The 26672-nt window shown below is 45.2% G+C and overlaps 1 protein-coding gene across 1 annotated transcript in view; it reads right to left on the bottom strand.

Moving 5' to 3' along the window:
• The window catches only part of LOC134357664 (serine/threonine-protein kinase 31-like), a 136775-nt gene that overhangs the window by 62164 nt on the left and 47939 nt on the right, over positions 1 to 26672 (bottom strand). The window contains exons 7-9 of the mRNA XM_063069284.1: positions 25628 to 25752; positions 20965 to 21124; positions 319 to 441 (exon numbers count right to left, since the gene is read on the bottom strand). Of these exons, the coding sequence (XP_062925354.1) occupies positions 319 to 441; positions 20965 to 21124; positions 25628 to 25752 (408 nt within the window). The remainder of the gene's footprint in view (positions 1 to 318; positions 442 to 20964; positions 21125 to 25627; positions 25753 to 26672) is intronic.

Raw genomic sequence — 26672 nt, 5'->3', positions numbered from 1 at the left:
CTTTAGGTGCTGGGATTACCTCATTTCACTTCTGCAGGTCAAACCGTGTGGGGAAAATAAGAAAACAAGGAAATAAATTATCTCATCTTGCACTGTGCAATCCCTGAAACTGATCTACTGTATTACATAAAACAGATGTGTAATGCTGTCTGCACACAGACATTTTCCCATTTACATGTTCACAGAACAAGACCAATGAAACTGATTGCAGTAACAATGACCATTTCCAATAACTATTAAATTTGACTTTTACCTCACACAGAACTGAAAACTTAGCACTAAAATAATGTGATGGTTGAAAATAGCTGAAACTCTGACCTTCAGAACGTTGACACGATCTCTGACGGGCACCACGTCAACTTCTGAGGTGAAATCCTGAGCTGCAGCATGAAGCTTGTTACGTATCTTATTACGCTTGTTGATGAGGTCATCTACTTCATCCTAATGATTGTAATTAAATTTCCACAAATTACTGCACGATACTCAGTTACAGCAAACACTCACCACTAAGCACAGGCTCAGTGATCAGCAAGATGTGGTTTTGTTAAGATACGAGACAGAAGATTCGGATATATTTGTCACCAGTACATCAAAACATAGTGAAATGTGTCGTCTGCCACATTCTGGGGTCAATATAACCTGCCCACAATGCTCAGAACACAGAATGCAACAAGCAACGGTGAAACAACCCCATTCCTCCCAGACAACAGGAATTCTGCAGATGCTGGAAATTCAAGCAACACAAATAAAAGTTGCTGGTGAACGCAGCAGGCCAGGCAGCATCTCTAGGAAGAGGTGCGGTCGACGTTTCAGGCCGAGATCCTTCGTCAGGACTAACTGAAGGAAGAGTGAGTAAGGGATTTGAAAGTTGGAGGGGGAGGGGGAGATCCAAAATCCAGGATCTCCCCCTCCCCCTCCAACTTTCAAATCCCTTACTCACTCTTCCTTCAGTTAGTCCTGACGAAGGGTCTCAGCCTGAAACGTCGACCGCTCCTCTTCCTACAGATGCTGCCTGGCCTGCTGCGTTCACCAGCAACTTTTATGTGTGTTGCTCCCATTCCTCCCAGACTCTCTGATGACGTGATCCAATCACGTCCACATCGCTGGCCTTCAAATGCAGAGCAGAGACTTAAAATACAGCCTGTCCTCCAATTCCCTCACATCCCTGTCCTGAAACACGAAACTGACCCCTAACTTCCCCGTCTCCAACTGTTCTTACAAATGTAAAAATGCCTCAGAAATAAAGTCCAAGCCGCCTGGCTTGCAGTTCAGAGATACTCTGTTTCGCACTTCAGAGAAATTACGTGATTGTGCTGAATATTTCTTTCTTGCTGAGCTCCTGGTGTGAGGCTGCAGATCCAAGTTCATCATCTTTGCTAAAATCTGAATTTAATTGTTTACAAGTAGATTAAGCCAGGGATTTGGGACTCTCGGCTCCTTGGTGCGGTGACATCACGAGTGCTGGAACTGGAACTGCTGTCGGAATTCTGTGCGAACTGGGAGGTTGTGCAGAGGAGGCTGGAGATACTTGGGGACTGATGCGGCCATTGTGGCAGACGTGCCACGGAACAGACATACCATTGGCTGGCACTGTGTACATACAGGCCATGGGCCTGACTCCTCCAACACAATTCCTGGGTGCGTCTTGTCTCACCAGATGTACAGAGCCACCAGAGATGCTAGCACACTGACATAAAGGTGAGTGGAAGTAACCGTTTGAACATCAACTCCAGTCTCACCAAGACTCATGGCAGTAGGTTACGCACGGGCAAGGAATGGTCGTCCTGTTTAGCATGACTGTGGTGCTAAATGACAGATCTAGTACAGATCTGTCGCTTGAAAACTGAGTCATATGCGGCGCTGAGGCAGAGACCGCATCGTATCTCACACCCTACCATTACAGTCGCCAAGAAACCAATCCTGAACAAGTGAGGGCCGAAGGGTGCAGGCCTGGGACGGCATCACCACTAGTAGTAGTCAGCAGCCATCGATCCCAGGGGATCATGGGTTTGCGCCTCTGGTGGACTGTGTCCTCTCCAGGGTACAAACCTGGGAGGGAAGATTTGAAGAACCAGCTGTTGCCCCATACAGTGGGTTCCCCTCTCAAAGTCACTGATGTAGTCCAATGGAAGGGCAAATGCCAATATAGTTTAGCATCAGTGTCGTCACAGAGGTTGCCAGAGTGAAGTTGTAAACAACATCGAACTACCTTAGGGATCCCGGCTGCAGATTTCTTCCTCGGGGTTTACTCCCGAAGCCTTCCCCGTGGGTGGGTCTGGCCGCAAGGCAGCGGAGGTCTAAAAATCAGTTTTCCTTCCCCTGGGTGATCCGCCACCCAAGGCTGACCAGCCCCACCTGCCCAAAGCCCCACAGCACAACTAAAGCGTTTCAAAACCAGCATCCAGTTTGGAAAAGCAAGCTTGGACCCTGGAAGGGATAGATGAGCACAAGTTGCTATGAACTGTAACACAAACAGCACAGAATACAATCTGTTTGACAATTTTGGCGGGCAAGTGCTGATCCATTCCAGCAGATAAAACCATTAGACAAATCTTCATGCATCCGAAAGAACTGAACTGAAGGTGACCATAGACGGAAAGGATTAAATTGAAAAAACTAATTACTCTCCTTTTCATTTCTAAACAAAACCTCTTCATGGGGAATATCCAGAGAGTGGTGCTGGCAGACAAAACCATTCTGATTCAAATTCCAGAGGGGAAAAAATGTGTCATGTTCAAAGATGGAAATGTGAGGGGAAATTATCTTTTTCCGTAGCTGAAATAAAGGAAATCTCTTCTCAGATATGTCAAAATCTGGAGACAATTGTCAATGACAGATTCTTACACTAATTACCCTTCCAGTACAACACCATCCTGCATGGGCAAGCCCCTCCACTTGTCCATCAACAACCACTCAGGGACCTTCTCATCAATGCACTGCACCAATTTTAAATTTTGTGGTGTTCGAAGATTCAATGCTCCAAAGTACAAAGTATGTATACAACCCTGAGATTCGACTTCCACAGGCAGTAACAAAACAAAGAAACACCATGGAACCCACTCAAAGAAAACATCAAACACCCAATGCACGAAAAAACAAATCACGCAAACAGCAAAAAGCAAGTGAACAACACAGAGAATATCAAGTACCTAAATATTAAATGAGCCAGGAGTGTTCAGTTTAGTTCAGTTGAGAACCTAAGACTTCGGAGGAGAATTAAGCTCATCGAGTCTGCTCCATCATTTCATCATGGGCAATCCATTTTCCTTTTCAACCCCAATCTTCCGCCTTCTTCCCATAACCTTTCATGCCCTGACTAATCAAGAACCTATCAACTCCTACCTTAAATATACATAAAGACTTGGCCTTCACAGCTGCCTGTGACAATGAATTCCACAGATTCACCACTCTCTCCACATCTCTGTTCTAAATTGATGTCCCTCTATTCTGAGGCTGTATCTCTGGTCAGCCTCTCCCAGCAAAGGAACATTCTCTCCTCATCCACTCTCTCGAGGCCATTCAACATTTGATAGGTTTCAGTGAGGCCACCCCTCATTCTTTGGAATTCCAGTGAGAAGAGGCCCAGAGCTGTCAATCGCATCTCATACAATAAGCCTTTCATTGCCAGAATCATTCCTGAGAACCTCCTCTCAATCTTCTCCAATTTCAGCCCATCTTTTCTTAAGGGGCTCAAAACTGCACGGGTGACACCTCATCAGTGTTTTACAAAGTCTCAGCATTATATCCTTGCTTTTATATTCTAGTCTTCTCCAAATGAATGCTAACATTGCATTTACCTTCCTTACCACCAATCAACCTGAAAATTAACCTTTAGGGAATTCTGCACAAGGACTCCTAAGTCACTTTGCACCTTGGATTTTTGAATTTTTTCTCCACTTAGAAAATAGTCTACACTTTTATTCCTTCTAACAACGTGCATGACCATATACTTTCCCACTCTGCATTCCATTTTCAGCTTCTTTGCCCTTTCTCCTAATCTGTCCAAGGACTTCTACCATCTCCCAGCTTCAACATTACCCTTATGCTTCCACCTATTTCTGTATCATCTGCAAACTTGGCCACAAAGCCACCAATTCCATCACCCAATCATTGACATACAATGTAAAATTAAGTGGTCCTAACACTGATCCCTGCAGCACATCAGTAGTCACCAGCAGCCAATCAGAAAAGGCTCATTTCTTCCCTCTCTTTGCCTCCTGCCAATCAGCCACTGCTTTATCCATGCTCGAATCTTTCCTGTAATACCACGGGCTCGTAGCTTGTTAAGCAGCCTCATGTGTGGCACCTTGTCAAAGGCCTTCTGAAAATCCAAGTACACAACATCAACCAATTCTCCTTTCTCTATCCTACTTATTACTTCCTCAAAGAATTCCAGCAGATCTGTCAGGCAAGATTTTCCATTGAGATTTTCCCTGTGCTGACTAGGGCCAATTTTAATGTGTGCTCCAAGTACCCCAAAACACCACCTTAACAATAGACTCCAACATCTTCCCAGCCACTGAGGTCAGGCTAACTGGCCTATAATTTCCTTTCTTCAGTCTCCCTACCTTCTTAAAGACTGGAGTGACATTTGCAATTTTCCATTCCACCGGAACCATTCCAGAATCTAGTGATTGTTGAAAGCTCATTACTAATGGCTCCACAATCTTTGCAGTCACATCTTTTAGAACCCTGGGGAATAGTCCAACTGGTCCAGTGACTTATCAGCTTCCCAAGCACCTTCTTCCTAGTAATGGCAACTTCACATTCTTCTGCCCCCAACACACACTCACATACTGCTAGTGTCTTCCACAGTGAAGAATGGTGCAAAATACTTAAATTCATTCCATCTACCTGGTCCTTGTCCCCCATTACTACCTCTCCAGCATTGTTTTTCAGCAGTCCAATACCTACTCTTGTCTTTTTTACTCCTTATATGTCTTTAAAAAAACATCTGGGATCCTCTTTGATATGGTGGGTGAGCTTATATAGAACTGTACAGTACAACACAGGTCATTTGGCCCATAATGTTGTGCCGAAACAGCTAAAAAGCAAATCAAAAACACCCAAACACTAATCCCTCCTACCTACACCATGTCCATATCCCTCCACCTTCCTTACAATCATGTGCCTATCTACACATCTCTTAAAATCCTTCAATGTATTTGTCTCTACCACCATACCAAGCAGCATATTCCAGGCATCCACAATTCGGAATGAAAACTTAGCACTCACTTCCCCTTTGAACCTATCTCCCCTCCTCTCACCTCCAAGAAAAAACAAGTTTATCTAGCATCGCTTGATAGCACACGCCCTTTAAACCAGGCACCATCCTGGTAAACTTCTTCTGCACCCTCTCCAAAGCTTCAACAACTTTCAATATGGAGACCAGAACTGTATATAATTCTCCAGATGTGCCTTAAAGTTGCAACATAACCTCATGATTTTTGAACTCAATGCCTCAACTAATTCCAACCCCCAGTACCCTCGCCCCAACAGTATCCAAAGTGATAAAACTGTTGTTGAGGGGGTAGCCACTGTACTGACTCCCTTTCCCCCTCCTGTCACCCAGTTTCCTGTGTCCTGCACCTTGGGTGTAACTACCTCTCTATACGTCCAATCTATCACCCCTTCAGCCTCCCACATGATCCGGAGCTCATCCAGTTCCAGTTTCAGTTCCAACTCAACACGGATTATTGTTAGAAGCTGCCACTGGATACACTTCTTGCAGTTGCAGTGGTGAGGGATACTGGAGGTCTCCCTGCCTTCCCACATCCCGCAAGAGGATCATTTCTCTATCCTGCCTGTCATCACTATTGTCCTAGCTGAGCAAAGGAAAAAAACTTGAGCTTTTCTTTCCTTTGCCTTCTCTGAGTGAAGCCTCAGAGCTAAAGCCACTCTGACCATGTCCACTCAGATGACAGCCATTGGAAGAGGACTCTGGTTTGGTGTTTAGTGTCCCCAGCTTTGGACCTGTGTTGGAGGACTCTGCGGTGTGACGTTTATGTCTGGAGCTTTGGACTCATTTCAGACCATAAGATATAGGAGCAGGGCGTAGTAGAACATTGACCAGCCACCAAAACAGGCATAGAAAGATTGAGAGGAGGGGATTTCAATCAGGCCCACTGCCCGAGTTTAAAAAAGGCAGCAGCAAGCTGGTCACAGCAGCGTAATAGAGCTTTAACTAGTGACCAATAGGCATTTGAGATTGATGATCTGGAGCAGATTAAAGTGACCAATAGGCATTTGAGATTGATGATCTGGAGAAGATTAAAGTGACCAATAGGCATTTGACATTGATGATCAGGAGAAGATTAAAGGAAGCAGCCAGTGTTGCAGTGGCTGTTGTCTGAGTGACAGTGCCAGTGGTGATCTCGAAGCTTTAGCTGTCTGAGGAGTAGGAGTGGAACTGGATGAACTCCGAATCATTTAGGAGGATGAGGGGGTGATAGACAGGACATATAGAGAGGGAGCTGCACTCAGAGTTCAGAAAACAAGAAACTAGGAGACAGACTGGAATGGGATAAGGGTTAAGGAACCATCTCAGAGCACCTCTGTGGCCAACTGCCTTAACAACAGGTATACCACTGGATACTGTCGAGGGGTGAGGGGGGAAAGAAATGAATGAACAGAAGAAAGTCACAGTGGTCAATTCTCTGGCACTGAATCTGCCTCTGTGACTCAGAAGGGAAGGGGTAAGAAGAAGTACACTGTGGTGAAAGAGGATGTATTAGTTAGGGAAATGGACAGGAGGTTATGTGGAAAGGAATGAAATTCCCAGATGGCATGCTGCCTCCCAGGTGCCAGAGTCCAGGATATCTTGGATCCAGTCCTCGTGATTCTTAAGTGAGAGGGTGAATAGCCAGAGGTCATGGTCCATGTAGGTACCAATAACATGAGTAGGATGAGTGACAAGGTTCTGCATGGGAAGTTCAGGGAATTAGGTGCCAAGTTAAGACAGGACCTCCAGGTTGTGATCTCAGGATTGTTACCCATGCCACGTCCTACCGAGGCCAGAACTAGGAAGATGATACAGTTTAATACATGGCTAAGGAGTTGGTGTAGGAGGGACAGTGTAAGATTTTTGGGTCATTGGGCTCTCTTCCAGAGAAGATGGGACCGGTACAGAAGGAACGATTTGCACCTGAACTGGACAGGACTAATACCCCAGCTGGAAGGTTTGTTAATGCTGCATGGTGGGGTTTAAACTAGAGTTGCAGGGGGAACCACAGTACCAGAACAGTTAGTGGAGAGGCTGTGGAGACCTCAAAGTTTAGAATCAAAAGGTTGAGCATGGTGCGACTAGTGTCCTGAGCTGTGTATATTTCAATGCAAGAAGGATTGTAGGAGAGGTGGATGATGGTGTTGAAGATGAGGTAGATGGCTTACAAACAGAGATAATGTGTAGTGACGAAGGGCTGTTGATAGGGAAAAATTGCAGTCAACAGGATCAGTTGCAATGTAAAAAGCGGGCAGAATTGAAAAGGCTGGATTCAGGACTGAATGTCTTGCGCATGTACGTGCGCAGTACAATACACGGAATAAGGTCGATGAACTTGCAGCACAGTTGCAGATTGGCAGGGACGATGTTGTTGGCATCACTGAATCGTGGCTGAAAGATTATAGCTGGGAGCTTAATGTCCAATGATACAGATTATGTCGAAAAGGATAGGCAGGAAAGCCGGCGGGGGGGCACGATGTGTCTCTGTTGGTAAGAAATGAAATCAAATCATTAGAAAGAGGTGATATAGGTGCTGAGTCATTGTGGATAGAACTAAGGACCTGCAAGGGTAAAAAGACCCTGATGGGAGTTATTTACAGATCCCCAAACAGGAAGTGGCCTACAAATTACAATGGGAGATAGAAAATGCATGCCAAAATGGATCTCATGAGAGTCAGTTTGTTGAAAGCCTAAGAAATGGCTTTTTAGAGCAGTTTGTCGTTGAGCCTAATATAGGATCAGCTATACTGGATTGGGTGTTATGTAATGAACCGGAGGACATTAGGGAGCTTAAGGTAAGAGAACCCTTCGGAATCAGTGATCACAATATGATTGTATTCAACTTGAAATTCGATAGGGAGAAAGTAAAATCTGACATAGCAGTATTTCAGTGGAGTAAGGGAAATTACAGTGGTATGAGAGAGGAGTTGGCCAAAGTAGCTACTTTGTAAGGAGCTGCTGGCAGAGATGTCAGCAGAGCAGCAACGGTGTGAGTTTCTGGGAAAAATGAGGAAGGTGCAGGACCTGCGTATTCCAAAAATGAAGAAATACTCAAATGGTAAAAAAGTACAACCGTGGCTGACAAGGGACAAGAGAAGTCAAAGCTTTTGTAAAAGCAAAAGATAGGGCATACAACAAAGCAAAAATTAGTGGGAAATAAGAGGATTGGGAAGTTTTTAAAAACCTACAGAGAGCAACTAGAAATCATTAGAAGGGAAAAAATGAAATATGAAAGCAAGCTAGCAAATAATATCAATATGGATAGTAAATTTTTTTCAAGCATGTTAAAAATAAAAGAGAAACTAGAGTGGATATAGGATCGCCAGAAAATGAGGCAGGAGAAATAATAACGGCTGATGAACTGAATGAGTATTTTGCGTCAGTCTTCACTGTGGAAGACACTAGCAGTATGCCCGATATTGTAGTGTGTGAAGGAAGAGAAGTGGGTGCAGTTACTGTTACAAGGGAGAAGGTGCTCAAAAAGCTGAAAGACCTAAAGGTACATAAGTCACCCAGACCAGAGGAACTGCACCCTACAGTTCTGAATGAGGTAGCGTTAGAGATTGTGGTAGCAATAGAAATGATCTTTCAAAAATCATTGGACTCTGGCATGGTACCAGAGGACTGGAAAATTACAAATGTCACTCCACTCTTTAAGAAAGGTGGAAGGCAGCAGAAAGGAAATTATAGACCAATTAGCCTGACCTCAGTGGCTGGGAAGATGTTGGAGTCAATTGTTAAGGATGAGGTGATGGAGTACTTGGTGACACAGCACAAGATAGTACAAAGTCAGCATGGTTTCCTTCAGGGAAAATCCTGCCCGACAAACCTGCTGGAATTCTCTGAGGAGTTTACAAGTAGGATAGATAAAGGGGATGTAGTGGATGTTGTTATTTTGGACTTTTCAGAAGGCTTTTGACAAGGTGCCACACATGAGGCTGCTTATCAAGTTGAGAGCCCATGGTATTACAGGAAAGTTATTAACATGGTTAAAGCATTGGCTGATTGGTAGGACGCAGCGAGTGGGAATAAAAGGATGCTTTTCTGGTTGGCTGCCAGTGACTAGTGGTGGTGTTCCGCAGGGGTCAGTGTTGGGACCACTTCTTTTTATGCTGTATACAAATGATTCAGATGATGCAATAGGTGGCTTTGTTGCCAAGTTTTCAGATGATATGAAGATTGGTGGAGGGGCAGGTAGTGTTGAGGAAACAGGTAGGATGCAGAAAGACTTAAGACAGATTGTAAGAATGCTAAGAAAGTGACAAATGAAATACAATGTTGGAAAATGCATGGTCTTGCGCTTTGGAAGTGGAAATAAATGTGCAGACTATTTTCTAAATGGGCAGAAAATCCAGAAGTCTGAGATGCAGAGAGACTTGGGAGTCCTTGTGCAGAACACCCTGAAGGTTAACTTGCAGGTTGAGTTGGTTCGGTGATGAGGATGGCAAATGCCATGTTAGCATTCATTTCAAGAGGTCTAGAATACAAGAGCAAGGATGTGATGCTGAGGCTTTATAAGGCACTGGTGAGGCCTCACCTTGAGTATTGTGAACAGTTTTGGGCTCCTCATTTTAGAAGACATGTGCTGGCATTGGAGAGGGTCCAGAGGAGGTTCACAAGGATGATTCCAGGAATGAAAGGGTTATCATACGAGGAACGTTTGATGGCTCTGGGTCTGTACTCGCTGGAATTCAGAAGGATGGGGGGGGGGGGGATCTCATTGAAACCTTTTGAATGTTGAAAGGCCTAGACAGAGTAGATGTGGAAAGGATTTTTCCCATGAGGGAGAGTCTAGGACAAGAGGGCACAGCCTCAGGATAGAGGGGAGCCCCTTCAAAACAGAGATGCGGAGCAATTTCTTTTGCCAGAGGGTGGTGAATTTGTGGAATTTGTTGCCACATGCAGCTGTGGAGGCCAGGTCGTTGGGTGTATTTAAGGCAGAGATTGGTAGGTTCTTGATTGGACATGGCATCAAAGGTTACAGGGAGAAGGCTGGGAACTGGGGTTGAGAAGGAAATAGGAAAAAAAAAGGATCAGTCAAGATTGAATGGCAGAGCAGACTCGATGGGCCAGATGGCCTAATTCTGCTCCTATGTCACAGTCTTACGGTCTAAAATAGCAACATTACAATGGTCATGCAGGAATTCAATATGCAGGTAGATTGGGAAAATCAGGTTGGCGCTGGTTTACAGCAGAGCGAATTTCTAGAGTGCCTATGAGATGGATTTTTAGAGCAGCTCGTGGTTGAGCCCACTGGAGGACAGGCTATTCTGGATCGGGTGCCGTGCAATGAACTAGAATTGATGAGCCAGCTTAAGGTGAAAGAACCTGCAAGGCCCTCTTAGTGGACACTCCGGAAGACCATGAGAAGTCGGGATTACCCGCTGGGGTACTGGTGAGGCCCGAATTGCAGAAGCCCTCGGTTGTACGGGTGAGCAGGATGGCAGTGATTGTCAGGAACACTATGAAAAGGGAGGTCACCTTCAAGCGGGGGATGCCCCGGCACATCTTTTCCCAGTGACGGTAATGTCTAGCATCCTGATGAGACAAGCCGGGGAGAAACCCTCTGCAAAGAGGGGAAAGTTGACTGCCGAGTCATTCTACTTTGGAGACTCCCCGGTTCCTGCAGGTTGGAAGAGAAGGCTGGTAGAGGATGTTGAAGCTGGAAGGTGTCTTTTCCACTGATGAGTTTGATGTGGGTTGTTCCAAGAGCACTCGCCATACTATCCAGGTGACCGAGGACACCGCATTTAGAGAGAGGTTGCGGCGACTGGCCCCTGCAGAGATGGAAGGTGTTAGGTAGCATTTGCGTAAGTTGAAGGAAGCTGGAATCATCACTGAGTCCAGAAGCCCCTATGCGTCCCCAATAGTAGTGGCCAGAAAGAACGGGAAGGTATGGATGTGTGTGAACAGGCATACTGCCCCCAACCAGTATATGGTCCCAAGGATCGAACAGGCACTGGCCTGTCTGGGTGATGTGACGTGGTTCAGTGTGCTGGACTTGGTGGAGTGGATATTACCAGATTCCCATGAGCTGACAAAGAGAAGACAGCATTTATATGCCCACTGGGATTCTTCCAGTTCGAAAGGCTGCGACTGGCATATTGGGAGCCCCTGCAACCTACCAGCATGTCATGGAGAAAACGGTGGGGGACATGAACTTGCTTGAGATATTGGTGCATCTGGATGACCTCAGTGTTTGGGTCCACCTTGGAGGAACATGACTCAAGGCTACTGAAGGTTCTAAGTTGCCTGAAAGCTGAAGGGTTAAAACTTTCCTTGGACAAGTGCCAGTTCTGCAAAACATCTGTCAGCTATGTTGGGCACATAGTCTCACGGGATGGAGTAGTTACTGATCAGTCTAAGATAGAGGCATTGACTACATGACCAAGGCCCCAGACTGTGAGCACTTTGCACTGATTCCTTGGGTTCTGTGGTTACTATCAGAGGTTCGTGAAGAGCTATGTGAAAGTGAGTCACCCTTTGAATCAGCTTCTGGTGTGGTTACTCTCCCTTGGGGAAGAAAGGGAGGAAGACAGCAGGAGAGATTAAACTGACCCCCAGCCCCCGAGTGGGATACTGAATCAAAGGATGAGGAAATGGGGTGTGGAATAGTCTGCCTTTTGCTAACTCTCCACTGATTGAGGAAGAGATTCCCAACCCTTCTCATGCTGAGTCAGGTGAAATCGGGGGGGGGGGGGGGGGCTGCTATCTGTGGACAGCCTGGGTTTCAGCAGGATCCTGCAAGGGATGAAGTGGGGCTCAGCCAAGGGACAGGGGGTCTGAGTTGCAGGAGGGCACGAGTGATAGAGTGGGGGGAGGCCTCGCCAGGTAGACCAAAAATATCCCCAGTAGTGTTGAAACATGAAGTAGATGAGGGGGTGCGGAGTTCTCAAAGAATCAGGAGACCAGCGGATAGGCTGGCCTACATAGCACCAGGGGAACAAGAGTGTGGCCACTATCACTTTGGGGAGCTATGTCGCTGCCTTTTACACCTAGGTTGGACTTTGTGTTTTGCAGGAAGTGTTGGCAAATTATCTCAACGTCATGAGGACATGCCTAAATTTGATGGGGGGAAGAGTGTAACGCACTGTAAGGTTTCACTCCTAATGTAATGGTTTCTCTGTAAGGTTTCATTGCTAATGTAATGGTTTTTCTGTAGCAGCAGTGTTTGGGTTATGGCTAGAGATAACGGGGCTTTGGACTGAGTGCCGTCCAGTGAAGGGAGTGTTTTTTCTTGTTGTGTGGGCATGTAGCCAAGTGGTTAAGGCATTCGACTAGCGACCTGAAGGTCGTGAGTTCGAGCCCCAGCCGAGGGAACATGTTGTGTCCTTGAGCAAGGCACTTAACCACACATTACTCTGCGACGACACTGGTGCCAAGCTGTATGGGTCCTAATGCCCTTCCCTTGGACAACATTGGTGTCGTGGAGAGGGGAGACTTGCAGCATGGGCAACTGCCGGTCTTCCATACAACCTTGCCCAGGCCTGTGCCCTGGAGAGTGAAGACTTTCCAGGCACAGATCCATGGTCTCGCAAGACTAACGGATGCCTTTAATTAAAAGTGCCTGAGAACGAGGTGATCTAGGTCTTTTGTTGGTGAGAGATGAAGAGAGAAAACGCCAGAAAGAAGTCGTAGACAGCAGAACAGAGTGGGGCTGGGAGTCGATGAAGCCCGGGGAAATCGATGGAGGACCAACGGAAAGGAAGCCATGAGCTCCGACTTGCGCACATTAGACTGTTCATTAAAATGAGCCCTTTGCTTTTTGTTTTTCTTTACTAACCCTTTAGTCAAATTAAGAATTAAAGAGCTAAATTGTTTAATTGCGTATGGTGTACTGTCAGCTATTTCGTGGTACTGATCTGCAACGGGGGAACAGATCACACAGCATCCACACAAACAAGGAGTTTTGCACCTCAGATTTCAAACGTTTGGCGGGGCCAGAGACTGTCTTCCCTAGACTAACACCGCTTACCGAACCGGAGGGTTACAGACCCTTAGGGGAAAATGGCCATGATATGATCAAATTCATGCTGAAATTTGAGAATGTCAGATGTATCAGTATTACAGTGGAGTAAAGGGAATTACAGAGCCATGAGAGAGGAGTTGGCCAGAACTGATTGAAAAAGAATAATGGCAGGGATGATGGCAGAGCAGCAATGAATGGAATTTCTGGAAGCAATTTGGAAGACACAAGATGTATACATCCCAAAGAGGAAGAAGTATTCCAAAGGAAAGTTGACAAATTCATGGCTAACAAGAGAAGTCATAGCTAACATAAAAGCCAAAAATAAGGCATATAATAGAGCAAAGATTAGTGGGAAGTTAGAGGATTTGGAAGCTTTGAAAACCAACAGAAGGCAACTAAAAAGTCATTAAGGTAAAGATGGAATATGAAAATAAGCTAGCCAATAACATTAAAGAGAATACCAAAAGATTCTTCAGTGGCATAGCGTGTAAAAGAGAGGTGAGAGTAGATATCGGACCACTGAAAAACGATGCTGGACAGGTGGTAATGGGACAACAAAATGGTAGATAAACTGAATAAGTATTTTGTATCAGTCTTCACTGTGGAAAAGACTAGCAGTATAGTGGAAGCTCCAGGCGTCAGGGATCATGAAGTGTGTGTGAAGTTACCAAAACTGGAGAGAAGGTTCTTGGGAAACTGGAAGGTCTGAAGGTAGGTGAGCCTCCTGGATCAGATGGTGTACACCCCAGGGTTCTGCAAGAGGGGGCTGAAGAGATGCTGGAGGCATTAATGATCTTTCAAGAATCACTAGTTTCTGGAATGGTTCTAGAGCACTGTAAAATTGCAAATATCACTCCACTCTTCAAGAAAGGAGAGAGGCAGGAGAAAGGAAACTTAGGCCAGTTAGTCTGACTTCAGTGGTTGGGAAGATATTGGAGTGATTATCAAGGATGAGGTTTCAGGATACTTGGAGGCACATGGTAAAACAGGCTGTAGTCAGCATGGTTTCCTCAAGGAAAAATCTTGCCTGACAAATCAGTTGGAATTCTTTGAAGTAGTAGCGAGCAGAGTAGACAAAAGGAGAATTGGTCAATGTTGTGTACTTAGATTTTCAGAAGGCCTTTGACAAAGTGCAACACATGGGGCTGCTTAACAAGCTACGAGCCCGTGGTCAACAGGAAAGATTCTAGCATGGAGAAAGCAGAGGATGACTGGCAGGAGGCAAAGAGTGGGAATAAAGGGAGCTACTTCTGGCTGGCTGCCGGTGACGAGTGGTGTTGCATAGGGATCTGTGTTGGAACCGATTCTTTTTACATTATGTCACTGATTTGTATGATGAAATTGATGGCTTTGTTGCAGAGTTTGCAGATGATATGAAGATAGCTGGAGGGGGAGGCAGTTTTGGGGAAGTAGAGAGGCTAGAGTATTTAGACAAATTAGGAGAATGGCAGATGGAATAATGTTGGGAAGTGTATGACTATGCACTTCTGTATATGAAATGAAAGGGTGAATGAAAGGATGAAGAAAACAGAGTAGCTTTGGGCCTGTTATCTCAGAAAGGATATAATGACATTGGAAAGGGTTCAAAGGAGGTTCACAAAAATGATTCCAGGACCAAATAGCTTGTCATATGAAGAGCATTTGATGACTCTGGGCCTGTATTCACTAGAATTCAGAAGAATGAGAGGTGTCCTTATTGAAATCTATCAAATGGTGAAAGGGCAAGATAGAGTGGATGTGGAGAGGATGTTTCCTATGGTGAGAGAGTCTAAGACCAGAGGACACAGCCTCAGAATAGAGGGGTGTCCTTTTAGGATGGAGATGAGGAGGAATTTCTTTAGCCAGAGAGTGGTGAATCTGTGGGATTCTTTGCCACAGACAGCTGTGGAGGCCAAGTCTTTATGTATATCTAAGGCAGAGGATGATCAATTCTCGACAGGTCAAAGCATCAGAGGCTACGGGGAGAATGCAGGAGATTGGAGCCAAGAGGAAAACTGGATCAGCCTTGATGAAATGGCAGAGCAGACTCGATGGGCCAAATGCTGCTCCTATATCTTATGGTCTAAAACAAGACCAAAACCACAGACACTAAACATGAAACTGCAGAGTCCTCCAAAAAAAGTCTCACACCCACGAGCCACACCGATCAATTCTTGCAGCAGAGACCCCAGCACTTCCTCTGGCAGCCGCGAGTGGAGAAAGGAAAGGATTATAGGCCAGTTAGCCCAACTTCAGTGTCGAGAACATGTTGGAGTCTGTTACTAAGGATGAGGTTTTGGGCTACTTGGAGACCAATGATAAAATAAGTCAAATTCAGCATGGTTTCTGTCAAGGGAAATCTTGCCTGACAAATCTGTTAGTTCTCTGAGGAAGTAAGAAGCAGGGTGGACAAAGGAGAGGCAGTGGATGTCATTTACTTGGATTTTCAGAAGGCATTTGATAAGATGCCACACACAAGACTGCTTAACAAGATAAAATCCTATGGTGAAGTCCTGTCGAAGGGGTTCCACCTGAAATATCGACTGTACCTTTGTCCATAGATGCTGCCTAGCCTGCTGAGTTCCTCTGGCATTTTGTGTGTTGCTCAGATTTCCAGCATCTGCAGATCTTCTCTTGTCTATGGTGTTACAGGTAATGTTCTGGCATGGATAGAGGAATGGCTGACAGGCAGGAAGCAGCAAGTGGGAATAAAAGGGCCTTTTCTGGTCGGCTGCCGGTGACTAGTGGTGTTCCTCAGGGGTCAGTATTGGGACCGCTACTTTTCACATTGTTTGTCAATGTTTGGATAATGGAATTGATGGCTTTGTGGTAAAGCTTGCAGATGATACGAAGATAGGTGGAGGAGTAGGTAGTGCTGAGGAAGCAAGGCAATTGCAGCAGGACTTAAACAAATTGGAAGAATGGGCAAAAAAATAGCAGATGGAATACAGTGTTGGGAAATGTATGATAATGCATTTTGGTAAAAGGAACAATCGTGTAGACTATTATCTAAATGGCAAGGAAGTTCAAACATCAGCGGTGCCGAGGGACTTAGGAGTCCTTGTGCAAGACCCCCAGAAGGTCAACTTACAGGTACTACTACTACGTCGACTCAGGCCTAGGGGGCCAGCGTCGGGCACAATGACGGACTCTCCACTTCTCCCTCTCTCTCATCAGTGTGTTCAGTTCATCTACATTAGCCGCAGTGCTGTCTTCTAGGAGTGTGTTGACCATAGTCTTGGGAGGGCGCCCAGGGTTCATCCTCCCATGCTTGGGCTCCCATGTGATGACTAGGCTGGCAGGTAGCTCGGGGTGGCGTAGACAGTGCCCCGCTAGTTGCAGTCTTCTCGCCTCGATTTTAGTGGTGAGCATTGGTAGGTTGTTATAGAGCTCGGCGTTCGTCATGTGCTGTTGCCAACTCACGTCAAGAGCCATCCGGAGCATTCGTGTATAGCAACCATCTAGACACTTCCGCATCGTCTTGGTGAGTGTCCACATCTTGCAGCCATACGTGAGAATGGACTCTATGACTACTACGAAAATCCTCTTTTTAAGCCCTCTGGTCAGGTTCGACTTCCAGATTTCCTTCATGTCGTTCATAGCCCTCCACACCAGCGCCTCCTGTATCTTTATGTCCTTCTCCAAACTCATCATTCTTGACCCGAGGTACTTGTAGTCAAAGACTTTCTTAATGGTATCATTCTCTATGGTCTTGAGAGTACCTTCATTGCAGTTAAACACCATGTACTCTGTCTTTTTAGCGTTTAGATGAAGCCCAACTTCATTGCACTCAGTTTCCACTTTTGTCAGTAGCTGCTGTGCTTCCTCCATTTGGTCAGAGAGCAGGACTATGTCATCTGCAAAATCGAGATCTGTGAGCATAACTCGTCTGACCCTTTTGGTTCGCCCTGGTTTTATGGTAAAACCAAGCTTGTCATGATCTTTGGTAGCTTGACGCAGAGCGTAATCAAGGACGATTATAAAGATTTACAGGTAGAGTCTGTGGTAAAAAAGGCAATTGCAATGTTGGCATTTATTTGAAGGGGAATAGAATATAAAACCGAAGAGATAGTGCTGAACAACAGAAAATCTGCAGATACTGGCAATGCAAGCAATACACACAAAATGCTCAAGGAACTCAGCAGGTCAGGCAGCATCTATGGAAAAAAAGTACAGATAACACTTCAGGCTGAAACAATTCAGCAGGACTAGAGGGGAAAAACAAGGAGTAGATTTGAAAGGTGGGAGAGTGGACAGAGAAACGCAAAGTGATAGGTGAAACCGGGAGGGGGAGGGATGAAGGAAAGAACTGGGAAGTTGATTGGTGAAAAATACAGGGCTGGAGAAGGGGGAGTCCGAAAGGAGAGACCACAAGGCTGTGGAAGGCAGAAAGGGTGGGGAGCAGCACCAGAGGGAGGCGATGGACAGGCAAGGAGACATGGTGAGCGAGGGCAAAGGGGATGGGGAATGGTGAAGGGGATGGGGCGGGAGAAATCACCAGAAGTTTGAGAAATTGATGCTCATGCCATCAGATTGGATCCTACCCAGACGGAACTCAAGCTGTTATTCTTCCAACCTGAGTGTGGGCTCATCGCAACAGTAGAGGCGGCCATGGATTGACATATCGGAATGGGAACGGGAAGTGGATTTTAAAATGGGCAGCCACTGGGAGATCCTGCTTCCAGTGCCACTCGAAATGGTCACCCAGTCTACATCGGGTCTCACCGATACACAGGAGCCTACACTGGGAGCACCAGACACAGTATACGACCCCAACAGACTCACAGGTGAAGTGTCGCCTCACCTGGAAGGACTGTTTTGGTAGTGAGGGAGGAGGTGTACAGGCAGGTGTAGCACTTGTTCCATTTTCAAGGATAAGTGCTAAGAGGGAGATCAGTGGGGAGGGACAAATGGACAAGGGTGTCGCGTAGGGAGCAGAAAGGGGTGGGGGGCAGATGTGCCTGGTGGTGGGATCCTGTTGGAGGTGGCAGAAGTTTCAGAGAATTATGTGCTGGACGCCGGGGTTGGTGGGGTGTTGGTTGAGGACAAGAGGAACCATATCCCTGGGTAGGGTGGCAGAGGATGGGGTAAGAGCAGACAAACATGAGATGGAAGAGATGCGGTTGGAGGGCAGTGTTGATGGTGGAGGAAGGGAAGCCCCTTTCTTTGAAAAAGGAGGACATCTCCTTCATTCTAGAATGAAAAACTTCATCCTGAGAGCAGATGCTATGGAGACAGAGGAATTGAGAGAAGGGGATGGTCTTTTTACAAGTAACAGGGTGGGAAGAGGTATAGTTCAGGTAGCTGTGAGAGTCCATGGGATTATAATAGACATCAGTAGATTGTCTCTCTCTCTCTCTGGAGATAGCCTATGAGATCAAACAAAGGGAGAGAAGTGTCAGATATGGACTGAGTAAATTTGAGGGCAGGGTGGAAGCTGGAAGCAAAGTTGATGAAGTCGACGAGCTGGGCATGGGTGCAGGAAACATCACCAATGGAGTCACCACAGCATAATGCAGGATGTAGCACCATGTTGAGGCTTCATAAGACAGTAGTCAGGCCGCACTTGGGAGTATCGCCAACAGCTTTAGGTCCCATATCTCAGAAAGGATGTATTGTCATTGGAGAGAGTCCAGAGGAGGTTCATGAGGATGATTCCAGGAATAAAAGGGATTAACATACGTTTAGCAGCTTTGGGTCTGTACTCACTGCAATTTAGAAGAATGCAACGGCAGGGGGTGGGATCCCATTGAAACCTACCGAATGTTAAAAGGACTAGATAGGGTGGATGTGGAGAGAATGCTTCCTAAGGTAACGCTATGCAGAACTAGAGGGCATAGCCTCAAAATTAAGCGCGCCCCTTTGGAACAGAGGTAAGGAGGAATTTTTTTTTAGGCCAGAGAGTGGTGAACCTGTGGAATGCTCTGCCACACACTGAGGTGGAGGCCAAGTCCATGCATATATTTAAGGCGGAAGCTAATCGTTTCCTGATCAGTCAGGGCATCAAAGGATATGGTGAGAATGCAGGTGTGTTGACTGGGATCCGGGATCAGCCATAATGGAACGGTGGAGCAGAATCAATGGGCTGAGTGGCCACCTGCTTGCCTTCCAATCTCGACCCGATCGATTTCAATTTTGCTCGACGCTTTAACAAGAAATGAGTAAGGAGCAGGTGATGAGTGTGTGCTCCGCCACTGGCCCGCACATTCCGCTGTCAACCTCGCCGAACTTGTCCGGAGAAAGCCTAAGTGCCAGATCGCCAGTCAGCCCAAAGACACACCACCAAAATGTAACTGCACACAGTTCAGTGAACTGTCCTGCAGAACGTCACTGCTGGTCACAGGCACCATCGTGAGATGCAACAGGCCGAAAACTTAAGTTGTTCTGTCCTCAGAACATATATTTATTGTGATACAGTGCAGAACAAGCCCAGCAATCACGAGTGAACCCTAGCCTAACACAGGACAACTTACAATGACCAATCAACCCATCAACTGCTATGTCTTTGGACTGGGAGCAAACTGGAGTACCTAGAGGAAACCCACGCAATCATTGGGAGAACGTACAGACTCCTTACAGACAGCGGTAGGAAGTTCTCCCCAAGGAACAAATTACAGGACCATTGTTTTGACATTTCCTTGAGGTGGTCTGCAGTTCAAAGCAGAGACAGGGTAGATGTGCTAGGAGATCATCTGTAGCCACATCTCCCATTGCTACCCCCTATCACTGCTCATTGTATAAACAGGAGTAATTTGCAGAGTGCAGGGACAAGAGACTTCAAGTCAAGTCAAGTCACTTTTTATTGTCATTTCAACCATAACTGCTGGCACAGAACACAGTAAAAATTAGAAAACGTTTTTCAGGACCATGGTGCTACATGAAACAATACAAAAACTACACTGAACTATGTAAGAAAAAACACAAAAACTACACTAGACTACAGTCCTATCCAGAACTGCATAAAGTGCACAAAACAGTGCAGGCATTACAATAAATAATAAACAAGACAATAGGCACAGTAGAGATCAGTAGGTTGGCGTTAGTCCAGGCTCTGGGTATTGAGGAGTCTGATGGCTTGGGGGAAGAAACTGTTACATATTCTGGTCGTGAGAGCCTGAATGCTTCGTTACCTTTTGCCAGATGGCAGGAGGGAGAAGAGTTTGTATGAGGGGTGCTTGGGGTCCTTCATAATGCTGTTTGCTTTACGGATGCAGCGTGTGGTGTAAATGTCTGTGATGGCGGGAAGAGAGACCCCGATGATCTTCTCAGCTGACCTCACTATCTGCTGCAGGGTCTTGTGATCCGAGACGGTGCAATTTCTGAACCAGGCAGTGATGCAGCTGCTCAGGATGCTCTCAGTACAACCTCTGTAGAATGTGGTGAGGATGGGGGCATCCTTAACACTGGTCACGAGTGTTTATAGATAAAGTGAAAGTGGAACAACAGCTGAGCTGTGAGATCTAACAAGCATCTGATTTGATTGCTTTTTAAAGTTATTTCCCTTCTCTGTCCAAGATGATTGTAGATTGGGTGTGCAAAATAATCTGGACGGGGGCCAAGTGAATCAATCATATTCCTGCCTGCACCCTAGGATTCAAAAAGAATTTTCACTGTACATACAACAGCATATCAACAAAATAATCTTTCTGAAATGGATGTTTTTGACAGTACCACTATGACAGATCAACCAAGAAATAAACGGTGGATTAATGCAGTAGGTTACAATAATTCATCACCATATTCTATCAAAGTAGTATACTATCACCTCACTAGCAAAAATAAATGTCCATCTTACCAGTGAATTGCATTTCTGAAGTGTTTCTTGAGCAAAGTTGTATTCATGCCAAATATTTTCAAGATGCTTCATTGAGTGTGGCATATGAATACGACCCTCAGTCACGACCTTCATTGCATGGACAAGGTCATTTCCAAATCGATCCGCATTTAACTCACTCCTGCAAATCAAACAACAATGTAGTGCGATCTTCACTTAATAGCATAGGGAGCTCTCCAAGAAGTAAACATGATAAAAGTGGCCACTTTATTAGGTACACCTCAACACTATGCAAATATCTAATCAGCCAATTACGTGGCAGCACCTCAATGCATAAAAGCATGCAGACACGATCAAGAGGTTCAAACATCAGTACAGGGTTAAAATGACTTTGACCAGAATGATTGTTGGTGCCAGATGGGGTGGTTTGAGTATCTCAAACTGATCTCCTGGGATTTTCACATACAAGTCTCTAGAGTTTACCGAGGGAAAACATCCAGTGAGTGGCAGTTCTGTGGGCAAAAACGCCTGTTAATGAAAGAGGTCAGAGGAGAATGGCCGGACTGGTTCATCATGGCAGGAGGGTGACAGTAACTGAAATAACCAGGCATTACAACAGTGGCGTGCAGGAGACCATCTCTGAACGCACAATACGTCGCACCTTGATATGGATGGGTTACAGCCACAGAGGACCACACCGGGTTCCACTCCTGTACTTAACAAAATACCACGGAGTGTACATTTCATAAACCCTTGTGTCTGATGGAAGTGCAGAGATATTAATGTTTAACTGAGTACAATAGTTATCGATACTGAAGTTGCACAAGTTTTGCAATGAAAAATGATCCATATTTGCTTCATCTCTCCTACCTGTCATAAATACCATGAACCAATCAATTACCCAATTAAATTTCAGCACTGGCGACCACCAATTAAACAATTTGGCTCAATCAGAAGAAAATTCTCGATTTCACTGCTGAACAGCACTGACCTGGCACGTGGACAGTGCCTCTGATGCAGCAGAACATCCTGATGCGTTTGATAAGCCTTTCAGAGTGCCAAATTTATAAAACGCCACATTACACTGCAAACAAACATCAAGTAATAAAAGCCACAAGGGATGAAGTTCACATCAGAGTGCCTGCGCTCGGGAAGAAGAGTGAAGAACTGGTCTCGGAACTGCAGATTTTCAGAATTGTAATCAGAATCAGCTTTATTATCACTGAAGTGATAATAATACAAGTGACTGGGCTTGTATACTCTGCAATTTAGAAGGCTGAGAGGGGATCTTAATGAAACATATAAGATAATTAAGGGATTGGACACGCTGGAGGCAGGAAGCATGTTCCCGCTGATGGGTGAGTCCAGAACCAGAGGCCACAGTTTAAGAATAAGGGGTAGGCCATTTAGAACGGAGTTGAGGAAAAACTTTTTCACCCAGAGAGTGGTGGATATATGGAATGCTCTGCCCTAGAAGGCTGTGGAGGCCAAGTCTCTGGATGCTTTCAAGAAAGAGATGGATAGCGCTCTTAAAGATAGCGGAATCAAAGGTTATGGGGATAAGGCAGGAACTGGATACTGATTGTGGATGATCAGCCATGATCACAGTGAATGGCAGTGCTGGTTCCAAGGGCCGAATGGCCTACTCCTGCACCTATTGTCTGTTGTCTACATCATTAAATTCATTGTTTGCAGCAGCAATTACAGTGCAATACACAAAAATTATTATAAATTACAATAAAAATATAACAAGAGTGTAAAATTGTGAGGGATGGTTCATAAACTATTCAGAAATTGGATAGTAAAGGGGAAGAAGCTGTTCCTAAGATAATGAGCGTCTCTCTTCAGGCTCCTGTACCTCCTCGCTGATGGCAATAATCATAGGGCATGTCCTAGATGGTGCAAGTCCTGTTTGATGGATTCCATCTTCTTTAGGCACTGCCTCTCGAAGACGTTCTCACTGCTGGGGTGGGCTGTGTCCATGATGGATTTGGCCAGGTCCGTAACCCTCAGCGGTTTGTTGTGATCCGACATTGGGGGCTCCATACCAGTCAGAAGGCTTGCTAGAGTAGTTGATGACATACCAAATCTCTCCAAACTCCGAATGAGGTATAGCCACTGGCATGCCTTCTTCATAATTTCATCAATATGTTGGGCCCAGGACAGAACCAGTGACGCTGACACCCAGGAACTTGAAGCTGCTCACCCTTTTCACTGCTGACTCCACCAAGACAACTGCTGTGTGTTCTCCCGATTTCCCATTCCTTTTGCAGATGGCACCAGTTAGTCATAGAGTTATAGAGCACTAAAGCACAGAAGCAAGCTTTTTGTCCCTTCTAGTCCATGCTAATCTATTATTCTGCCAACTCCCATCCAGCACAGCCCTTCATACACCTCCCCATCCATCTTCCCATGCAAACTTCTCCTAAATGTTGAAATTGAACCCACATCCAACAATTCCCCAGGCAGCTTGTGCACACTCTTGACACCTTCTGAATGAAGTAGTTATTCTGGAAATGAAAGAATTGCCAACACTTGGTTTCAAACAGTTCTTAGAAGATATCAGCTCCTTCCTTCTTTCCCGCCTCTTTCACCTCAGACAGTTGAGGAAGTTTGGTATTGGCCCCCAGATCCTAAGAACTTTCTATAGGGGCACAATTGAGAGCATCCTGACTGGCTGCATCACCGCCTGGTATGGGAACTGTATCTCCCTTAATCACAGGACTCTGCAGAGAGTGATGCAGACAGCCCAGCGCATCTGTAGTTCTGAACTTCCCATGATTCAGGACATTTACAAAGACAACTGTGTAAAAAGGGTCTAAAGGATCACTGGGGACCTGAGTCACCACAACCACAAACTGTTCCAGCTGCTACCATCCAGGAAATGGTACCGCAGCATAAAAGCCAGGACCAGCAGGCTCCAGAACAGCTTCAGAATGATGAACTCACGCTGATTTGAGTGTATTCCTATGTTACATTGACTGTTCCATTTCTGATAAATTACTATGATTGCACATTTAGACTGAGACGTAACAAAGATTTCTACTCCTCATGTATGTGAAGGACATAAGAAATAAAGTTAATTCAATTAGTGCTAATTATTCCAAGACAATAAATGCCCAAGCACTGATCAGTCAGTATCAACAAGGCTGAATTCACAACTTTAATTCATTGGAATTGGAGAAGGTATGCTGCAGGCAGACTAAAGAAGGCCTTACAACATAGAAGCAGAATTAGGCCTACCAAGTCTGCTCCACCATTTCCCCCCCATCCCGAATCTCCTGCCTTTGCCACACAACCTTTCACGCCCAGACTAACCACAAACCTATCAACCTCTGCTTTAAATACACCCACTGACTTAACCTCCACAGCTGCCAGTGGCAACAAATTCCAGAATCATCAGCTTCTGGCTAAAAAAAATTCTTCACTTCAGCCCTAAATGGATATTCCCACTATTTTAAAGCTGGGCCCTCTGGTTCTAGACTCCTCCACCATAGGAAACACATCTCCACATCCACTCTATCTCAGCTTTTCAACATTTGAAAGGTTTCTGTCAGATTCACCCCACACCCCTCCACCCAATTGTTCCCAGCTCCAGTAAGTACAGGCCCAGAGCCATCAGATGCTCCTTATGCGATAAGCCTTTAACTCCAGGAATCATTCTTGTGAACCTCCTCTGGACCCTCTCCAAGGTCAGCACATCCTTTCTTAGACAAGGGGCCCAAAACTGCTCACAGTACTCCAAGTGAGGCCTCACCCGCGCTTTATAAAGCCTCCACATTACACCTCATTTTCGTAAAACTGTATCATTAAATAGCTAGGGTTGGAAAGAACATCTTTTACAATGAACACCGAATGAAAAATTTAACTTAAAATGACGAGATTAATATAATGAAAATCTGAGGATATTAAGCAGGTTGCTGCCTAATTGAACTATTTAGACTCTGAATGAATTAGGTTTAGTACCAGAAATAATTATTTTCATTAGGTTATCTGTTAGCTGCTAGTTTAGAAAAAAAATCATAATTATAACCCAAGAATGGAAGGATTTGGTTTATTCAGACATTAAAAAAACACCCAGAAAACGGCATAAAACATCACAGCACAGTACAGGGCCTTCAGCCCACAACGCTGAGCTGATGTTTTAACCTACTCCAGCATCAATGTAACCCTTCCTTCCCACATAGCCCTCCATTTTTCTGTCGTTCAAGTGCCTATTTAAGTTTCTTAAAAGTCCCTAATGCATCTGCCTCTATCACCAACCACGGCAGGGCACTCCACGTACCCACTACTAAATGTTACCTCTAACACAACTCCATACTTTCCTACAACCACTTTAAAATTATATCCCCTTATGTTAGACATTCCACCCTGGGGAAAAGTCTCTGCTGTCCACTCGATCCATGTCTCTTATCATCTTGTACACAAACCTGTTTGCAGAATGGCAAGGAATTTATTGATGTATAGTCACATTTAGTGGAACATAATACTGATCAGATGTTTACAGAACAGCATCAGTGACTGCATATGCCAGATGCATGGAGAAGAAAGACATGACTGCACACGAGGTGTTTGGAGAACAGTGTCTGTGCAATTTGTGCATCGTCAGCACCGGTGAACAAAAATAAATGACATAACAATATTACTAAAATTGCATTTGAAACCTGCTAAGGTAACGTCTTACCTAACCTGTTTCAGTTTTTGAACTTTCTCTGCCAAACATTTGAGCTTCATTTCAATGTCATGGTTTTGTTCATCCAACAACTTCAATTCTGCCCCTTGATGCCATTTTAATTCTTCTTCCATTTTCTGAATGAGTTTAAAAAAAGATAATTTACTTTAACTTTAAATCTTAACTTTAAATCTCTGCTATTGTTGCAAAAACATAATATTTAGCATTAAATTGAAAAAGGAAATTTTAAGTAAGCTCCTTCTATCTCACAAACAGTCTACCATTGGAATGAAACTTGTCACGGGAGGCCTCAATCGTTCTGCGTGACCTCTACATCACCCTCCATCCTTCTCCGGGACCTCTGGACCACTCTTCCACTCTGAGTTCGCCTGTTTCATAAACACAGGAGATTCTGCAGACAGTGGGAATCCGGAGGAACACACACACAAATGCTGGAGGAACTCAGGTGAGCCAGCATGCATGGAGGAGGATGAACAGTCTATGTTTCAGGCCAAGATCCTTTTGCAGGACTGGAAAGGGGGGAGGAGCCCGAATAAGATGGTGGGGTAGGTGAGACTAAGAGAGAAGGAAGGTGGGTGTGGGAGGGGATGAACTGAGAAGCTGGGAGGTAGTTTCCCTGTAGTTGCAGTAGCTCTGAATCTCCTCTCCAAATACATTCAATGACTCTGTGTTACAGGTTTCTGGTGCAGACAATTCCAAAGATCAGTACCTTCTGAACGATGACATGCCACTGCGTTAGCTGGATGGTGTATCTGTGGAACTCATTGCACAGAGAGCTCTGCAGGACAAGTCTTTGGGTATACTTAGAGCAGAATTTGATAGGTTCTTGATTAGTAAGGGCAGCAAAGGCAGAAGAGTGGGATTCAGAGGGGTGATAAATCAACCATGATGGAATGGTGCAGCAGACTCGATGGGCCAAATTGCCTAATTCTGCTCCTATGTCTTATGGTCTTACTGACATTCCTCACCTCAACCTGAAATCTGTGATCCCTTAATCTAAAAGATACGCCATCTGACTTTTGTTGCCCTCACTGAG

This window comes from Mobula hypostoma, chromosome 17, assembly GCF_963921235.1.
Source record: "Mobula hypostoma chromosome 17, sMobHyp1.1, whole genome shotgun sequence".
Lineage (NCBI taxonomy): Eukaryota > Metazoa > Chordata > Chondrichthyes > Myliobatiformes > Myliobatidae > Mobula > Mobula hypostoma.
The sequence above is the reverse complement of the archived record's forward strand: the minus strand, read 5'-3'. Positions and strand labels throughout refer to the sequence as shown.